Source organism: Varroa destructor, unplaced genomic scaffold (assembly GCF_002443255.2).
Source record: "Varroa destructor unplaced genomic scaffold, Vdes_3.0 BEIS01000002.1, whole genome shotgun sequence".
In the NCBI taxonomy this organism is placed as follows: Eukaryota; Metazoa; Arthropoda; class Arachnida; order Mesostigmata; family Varroidae; genus Varroa; species Varroa destructor.
In genome coordinates, this window is record NW_019211455.1 from 48452100 (window position 1) to 48460475 (window position 8376).

The following is an 8376-nucleotide window of genomic DNA, read 5'->3' on the forward strand; positions in this document are numbered from 1 at the left end:
TTTTACATCGTTGTGCTCGTCGTAGCACATAAAATATCATCTTTATCACCTCCTTTCCTCCCTCTGGCCTCCTTGATCTCAATAATGACAGAATAGGATTTCGCAAGGCGGGCACAGAAATACACGAAGATAACTTGTACAATTAGCTATTTTTCTTTCAAAAACAACAGACCGGAATTGACCGATCGCAAATGATGTAATGAAAACATTGTTAGATATAACATTAGTAAACTTCCCTAAATACGACTGATAAACATACTGTAGGCGGATATCAATATATATTTGCTATACATACAAGTAAATTTTTTGCCTGAGAATATTTTAAAAAGCGTGATCGGCGGCAGTTTTAAAGATTCGTAACGCTTCTAATAAGCCCCTAATTCACGCGCTTATTATTGTTCTATAACCGTTTTCAAATAGGGCGCTCCACTACGATTGGCAACGGCTCCACGGCATCACGGCGCCATGAGGAGCTCTCGGCGTTCCCAACGCAGAGACTATGAGGAGCAAAGAAGGGGTAGGGCGTTGAGATCAAACGCTTGCCGACTGAAAGATTATATATGTCTCATACGGCCAGTCACATTGCAACTGTACAGCTGTAGTGCGGTTGGGTTTCACGAAAGAATCGCATGTCCTGCTGCTGGTAGTATTACCAGGCATTGTGAATCGTCTACTCGTTTCTTCAGGGCTCAGCAATGGTAGAGTAGGCGCGCGGTGGCCTGCTGCGCATCGCAGTAGCCGTCATTGCGCTAGAGTTGCAGTGGGTACGTACAAATAGGAAAACCAACGAGACAACGAAGACGACTTTAATGGACGACGTCAAAGTAGCAAGAGTAATGGAGCCTCAATGAGGACCGACTAACCTTCCATGTTTCTTTCCTTCAGCTGCTGTTTCGGCTTAGAAATTCTAGGAAGGCGCCTACGTTGACGCGAGCCCAGTGACACGGCGGCCAACTCGGACAGACTTAGTAGACAATTTGACTAGGGCAAGACGAAGCAGAGTTCAAGCCTTAGATGGTCTTCTGTTGAGCAGAAGAACGCTAAAGATTTTAGTGGAGATGGAAGGGCACTAAGGAGTGCTAGTCGTTCGATACGATGCAGTATTCAGAGTTCCCATCTGTCGAAAATCTAGACTCAAAGGCCTTGGGGATAATATAGAGGCATTTTTCATTCTGGCAGATTTTACGCCCCTTAGAGACACGTAGTGGCAGACGCTGCTCAGGGGACCAGATGGTAAAATTCGTTGGCCCTTAACGACAAGTGGCTACATACCGCTCTTTCAGTAAAAATAAATAGAAAACGTCAATGATAAAGATAAGTGTTCACGGTTAGTTTTCTGTGACTAGAAGATGTGGCAATAGCAAAAGCAGTAGCAAAAAATAAATAAAAAAAAAAAGTATGAAATATAGCACGATCTACAAAAGTTGATTTTTTTCGTTGTCATTTTTTTGAATTGCGTTTTGGATACGCATTTGAATCTACGATTGGCACCATGGTTTTAGCCTATATTAGATAGGTTAGTAAAAATGAATATTCCCTATCTGCACACATTTTCATCAATAAAGAGAACTTACTAGCTTTATTGTAATTTATTTCATGTTCATATTCGTATGTGTTTGTATGTGTATAGCGTTTAGTGTTGTAACCGTTACAGAAAATAGATCTCTTCTGCTGTTCACTATGATATGGAGCACCCTCCACAAATATATAAAACGGGGCCACACGGAATGAGCATAGGTTCAGCTGGTTCGCGGGGTATATGAAGATTGTTTGACCTCTGAAAGAAGACTTCATAGAACAAAGGATGTCGCAAGTACGGAATGATATATTAACAGTTTATTCAAAACGAGCTTCGTTCGCTTTTCTGCTCGGTAGCAAACACCATTTCTTTTGTTCCGCCATTGCTCACGGCTTTGTCTTATTTCTCCAGAAAATATTATATGACGTCTCGCCAGAAGACAGCGGGTTTCGTCTCAGATAAGTTTTCCAACCAAGTTTTTGATACAAGTTAGAAATAACGAGCAACGAAACTGCTTGCCCTGTGAACGAGAAAGGTAAAAATTTGTCGACGCAAAGAATGTGGAAGATACAACGAAGTCCCATTGTTAGGGTTCAAAAGGGAGAGTCCTTTGTTGTGTGGGCTGCTGGACGTTGTTATGCAGCAGGATGACCTGACCTAGTTCGTGCGGTGTTTTCTCTTGAATAGCTTAGTTAATTCGATGCAACTGGGTTACGCATTCTAAGGTCTGGTCTGTGTCGACGTACAGACACCATTTCTCATCACCGGGGACGATTCTGTGTAGCAATCAGTCACTGCGACGGCTTGACGCTTGATACTGCAGGATACATTCAAGAGCAGCAGCTAGCGATGGTTCCTTGTTAGACTCAGGAAGTTTACAAGATGCCTTAACTTAACCTAAAGCGAAGGAGGTCGAAGTGCTTAACAGCAGTCGTGTGGCTATAGCCCATATTTTCGGCTAGTGGCGGAGTCGTTTGTCGGCCTTCTTTCTTCAAAAGAGTCTTTAAATGGTCGTTATGAAACCCAGACGGTCGGCTAGACGAGGAGGCAAAAGATACCCGTATATTGTTTTCAAATTTGACAAACCTCTTTCGAGAATTCCTATTAGCGGTCGTGTCGTCGCTGTTTATCGAGTAACCGGCTCGGGCTGTTTCCTCAGCGTTTTGACTTCGATCAAAGGCACCCTGTTTCCAGCAGAAATCCTCATCCATCATAGTTTTTTTTTCGTAACTTATAAGTCCCAATAGAGGATTTCAACATAATGTTGAGGTTTGAGTAATTCTCCTATGAAAGAATTTCGGAACGATGATCATCTGAGGGTGCAACGTCTGGCGAGCAGAGCGGATGATACGGCCCGTCCAATTGAATTCAGACAACAAAAACAAAAATGTTAATTTTTTCTGCTGCGATTCTTTCGATGTGGTCGAACGCTCACAACTAGCTTTTGCTTCGACTCAATAATCTGGACTGCTCAAAACGAAGTTCCTCTACCAAATATGGCAGTACATCTCAGCTGTAGATTGACAAAGCAGGGCTCACAAATCTATAATGTCCGTATTGGACCACTAAACAGACACCGCACCTATGCGTTAGCTTTAATTTTACAGTTCTATAGACGTACTGATGTGAGCATCTACGATGATTGTTAGTAAAATCCACGATTCAGTACAAGAATGGAAATATGGACCCGTTAGGGTTCCTAATGTCGATGAGCCTAGCATTTATCGCCTGTCTACTTATTGACGACGTTGTAGAAAGCTACGCGAGCGGAACCATAACGGTCACCGTTGGAGCCAACGTCATTTGTTCAACCGAGATGTGTCAAGTGGCAGATTTGGTCACTGTTGTTTACTACGACATAGCTAACATACACGAACGAATTTCTTCACGTCGCAACAACGGGTGATGTCTTTATTTGAATTGAGCATGAGTACATACGGAAACAGACAATTATTCTACACAAGTAACTGATCTACTATAAAGTGGCAAGTTCATTTTTATTATACTGAATCTCATCGAGGAGGGCTAAACCGAACGAGGCCAGTGATCATATAAACACAGGATTAATAAAAATCGTTTCGGTTGTAAGGCTTTCGAACATCCGTATACGTTACATGTACTTTTCACTGACGAGGGACCAGATGCTTGTTTGTCGAAACGCTTCTGTCTAGGCCTGTTGGAAATATGTGGAAATTTTCGATGGATCAGATTTATCGCCCGGACATTCCCTATTAATTGATCCGTAGTCCGACCCAATTTGAATACCAGAGTCACTTCACTGTTTGAGACAAGCAACAGCAATGCACGTACTCACAATGACTTCACCGGTCTTTGTTGTCGACGTTATTATGTTAGTATATTGTTTTCGAACTCACTATCGTTCAGTGCGCCACTGACGGGACGCCTGTTGGCAAAACTCTGTATCGGTTTTCAGTCTCGTTCAGATAGACACAACAACATTACCCCCACAGGACCAATAGTGGGACTTAACAAATACGAAGACAGTTGTACCTAGTTAATACCATAACGAACATGTAGGACGCCTTAGCATGTTGAAAGTAAGGTAACATTGTATTTTACCTTATTAAAGACAAGACTTCAACAAAAAGCCATTTGCTACATATGAGGTGTCCCTTCTTAGGATCGCACGATCTAAACCATCCAGCAATAGAGATGTATTACGTCGAAAGGCCATAGCTAGGATAGTAGGTCAATCACAAATTATTTCTTTTTATTCTCGTAGATTTGCAACAACTCTTCGCTTTTTTTTTTTTTTTGATACGGCACCTCATAATCCTCCCCGAGGTCATCCATGATGAGTAATCTATCTCCTTGGCCCCTCATGAAACACAAGCGGTCTAGTGTCTAGACATAATCGGAGGGAAGCGTCCGGGAAATTTTTCGTCCAGTTGCGTAGTATGAAATTAATAGTTTAGTTTGTAACCAATAATAATTCGAAATGATGTGCCTTTTTGTTCTTTTTTTTTTAATTTGGCCGATCATTGGCCAGCCTGATTCATAGGAATCTTTTTTTCAAAACTGAATGAAGGCAATTGAATGTTTGCTCTTTTTGATTAGACTAGACAAAGAGAGCACATACTATTTTTGTTGCTGATATGGTCAAAGGTCGGCAAGAGTAAACCTTGATTCCGACCTGTCAATGGAGTTAGGCATAATTTTATTAATAGGTTGAAACAGTTACGTCCTTACGACTAGTGAATAATAAGTGTTTAAATTATTTTTTTTAATAATTTAATTTAAGGTCATTTAAATGAACAGTGCTTTTTCATGTCGGGCAGGTCCTTGATGATGCGAGAGTTTCTACATTTCCCTACAGTGAAGTTGGAAGCGTCTCGTCAAGGTGCTATTTTAATAACAAATGCTCTTAACATGACGATACTGTTACGCCGCTGTTTAGGAAGACGCGCTAAATAGTTAAGCCGAACAACAGATTTCATACGGTATCCTAGGGTGCCAATCCGACAGATATCAATAGTTCAATTTGTGATGAAAACGATATACTTTTTTTGCCGATTAATAGCTCGGGGTTGACAATTTTCAAAATAACCACACACGATCGACAGCTGTGGTACTGTTGCTTAGGTGTTTCTATCTGGCGATATTCAGGCCATGGCAAACCGTCCGTCAAAGAACTTAAAATACATACACATATATACATATATTCGAAGTATGTTTAGATTAAAATTACCCCATTACCACTCCTTCCCACTTCTTCAAACGAGGTGTCGTCGCTTAATGGGTGTTTTACGCGAATCTGGCCATTTAAGTTTAGACGGATCACAGTCAGCGTACGAGCAAAGGAATCAGAATAACCGAAATGATAAAAAGAAGGGAAGACGTTTAAAGCGAACAGACAAGATTCCTCACTTCTTTAAGTATAATGGCTGTTTAATATAATTTGTTTAGTAGGCAAATGCGCGGAAGTTGTTAATTTAGTAATTTTACAATTTTTTTTTTAATTGTAAGTTTTCGTCTATTTACATAGAATGCTGTATCCGGCAAGGAATAAGGTCCATCTGTCATTAGTAAGGATAGTTTTTTAGTCAGATTTCTACTATTGCTCACCGAGCTCACATAGTTGTATCGCTAGAACATTCGGTGAGCTTAAAACTTGTTCCGTTCATACATCGTTGTCCGCGACACCATTAATAATAGGCGCGGATTTACTTGTTGAACAGAGAAAAACTGGATTCCAATATTGGCTTCTATTATACGTCTCTTTTCTTAAGCTCGTGTCGGCTTTTCGTGCTTACATAAAAAAACTAACAGCTTGTTGAGCCTTATGTATTTCTATCTGATTGAGGCCGATGGTAGCTCTGAGATTGAGGATGTCGTTCAGTGCATCTATTTATAGGCACCGCACACCGAGTTCGTGGCAGGTCCATACATCGGATGCTATCCAGAGGAGTCACGACACGCGAACATATGATCTGCAGACGCCCTTGTCCTCTTCTGTAACACATCAGCAGACAAGATATTGTCAGTCACTGTCCCATATCCCAGGGTAAGAGAGACGGATGGTCTATTTAGATGCCACACAGGCTGCTAGCCTAAGCACGGACGAATCGGCCGATGTCTGACACTTGGTGAGTACATCTGTCGAAAGGAGTATGAGAGAACACGAATTTTCACGTTTGTTCATATTCCTTCCTCAACGAAAGCCTTCTGTTCTTGCCGAGAAGAAGACCGGACGGTAGATCTCGGAGGTGCCGCCATGTTAGTTGGACAGCCGTAGAAAGGCAGCTTGGAACAAGAGACCGGGTTGGACTAAGCGCGAGGTATCAAGATAGCTTCAATAGCAATGCTAGTCGTTAGTAGTAGTTAATAGCTACAATCCTATAAGAGCAACGCACAGGAAGCAGCATGACTTGGATAGATGAGTTCCGGTTTCGCTCGTGGCCTGCGCGGTTCTTTCACACGGCAGTCAATCAGAACAACACCTTTAAAGTGGGCAGGATTGTTTCAGAGGTGAATTAATGAAAGCATCTGTAACACAGAGTGCCCCTGCAATCGTTACGGCGCCAGAAAGTTCCAAAAACAACAGACTATACATCTATACATACGTATAGCGTGAAGGCTGTCACTAAATGCTTTCAGCTATTGACATTGTTGGTATTATTCGTTCTAATTTCTCTTGCTATCGACATTCTGAGAACGTGAATTACGTTTAAGCACGATAGCACGGACTGCAGGAAAGCCATTGTACACTGAATTGTACGAGAACGCTTGTCCTTGAGCGTGGCACTTATATGGCAGTTGTATAAAGAGATCGTCGTGGTCGTTGAATATAGACCGTCCAACAACAGATCTGAAAGCTACTCAGAATCGAGACGGATCGGAGGGCTGGGTGTCTTTGCTGTCTGGCAATACAAAACCTCAAAATGTTAGTGTTAAAGCTGTTAAAAGAAAACGGATTTAGTCTACGATACGAATTGTTTGAGAATTGCGATCCTATAAGAAAACCCATATATATTTACAAGGTTGTTGAGAAGCGCGGGAGATCAGAAACCGCTAAGTGAAGTGTCAAAACGGTACACGTAATCCCTTTATTCGGCGCATTTGTACAAACATCTGCCTGTAAAATGTCAGCTAGCATATATCCTGCCAACAGTATTATAACATGTATAGGGGTAACATGTGTCCTGTTGTACTAACCTATTGCATGGAGTTTCCTATTATAGGTCGTATCAATATCGTTTTGTAAAGAAAACACAAGTTTCAGAGCTGCTGCCACATTTTTGAAAAAAAAATTTGCAATTTTCGTACGCACTGTACAACGATGTATGGCACCCAATAAATTCGTTCAAAGGAATTCCCGAAACGCCAAAATCAAGTTGTAGAAAGCCGGCTGTTGAAGTGGTGAGCGTCACTGTCAGATGTGTTGAAAATTTATTAGGTATATTCGATGTAATTGTTACGGAGACTGCATTTGCAGTTTTACATATAAATGAGGCGTTTGCCTACCAATATTCGTAGCCTTTCTATCCTCTTTGCACAAATGAAGGCGGTATTCAATTTAGTATTTGCCAGAACATCCAATAGTTGACGAGAAAGTAGTCGCATTTTTCCACGATTTGCCATTGCCTTTATCTTGTCAAGCGGATGGGTCGTGGTCGCGGGAGATATTTGCAGCTGCCTTTTCATTATTTCATGTTTTGTTCGGTACGATCGGGTTTTTTTTTTATCTCTGAAGACCTCCGTTATAAACAAACGAAGATAAGAATCCTATAATATTTTGAGCTGCTAATGTTAAGTTAATAAAGCAGTTTAAGCATAAGAATTTTCTGTTTTAATTTCCATTTTAATTGAATGAATTCGACCCCTCCTTGCTTCCCAAAATGTCCTATAAAATTGAATAAAGAAAAGTAATAATAATACTATGGCTCTAAAAAAATAATATATGGTTCATTCAATCGTGTACAGTTTACTTGAGTAACCCCGACTCCGAGTGTGCAGAGAGTCAACTGTAGGCGTTACGTTCGGCACATCACCTGAGTATGTTCAATAAATGTCCCACGGAGAGCCGTATAAGATGAAATGTCAGATAGGTTCGTTCTGCAGAGTCTGTCTGTTTCACTGCTACGTTAGGCTATTCAGGCCTGCACCGGCACTTCTTCGAATTTCAGAGATGATTGTCAACATCAGAGATCGCTGACGTTACTACTTTTCGGATTAAAACAGCCTTCCATGCATTTACTGTCAAGTGATATCTCCGAATAACCGTGGCGACTACACGTGCTATTGTTTTGGTTTTTCGAAATTACTCCGTTCACCTTTATATGTAATGCCATTTATACAAGATTTGCGATGCTGTGAACAACGAAAGATATATATAT

The 8376-nt window shown here is 41.1% G+C and overlaps 1 protein-coding gene across 1 annotated transcript in view; it reads right to left on the minus strand.

Moving 5' to 3' along the window:
* Positions 1-1610: 1610 nt before the first annotated feature.
* LOC111244517 (protein kinase C-binding protein NELL1-like) overlaps positions 1611-8376 on the minus strand; it is a 13178-nt gene continuing 6412 nt past the window's right edge. Inside the window, exon 3 of the mRNA XM_022791738.2 lies at positions 1611-5992. Coding sequence (XP_022647473.1) covers positions 5949-5992 — 44 coding nt within the window. The 3' untranslated portion in view covers positions 1611-5948. The remainder of the gene's footprint in view (positions 5993-8376) is intronic.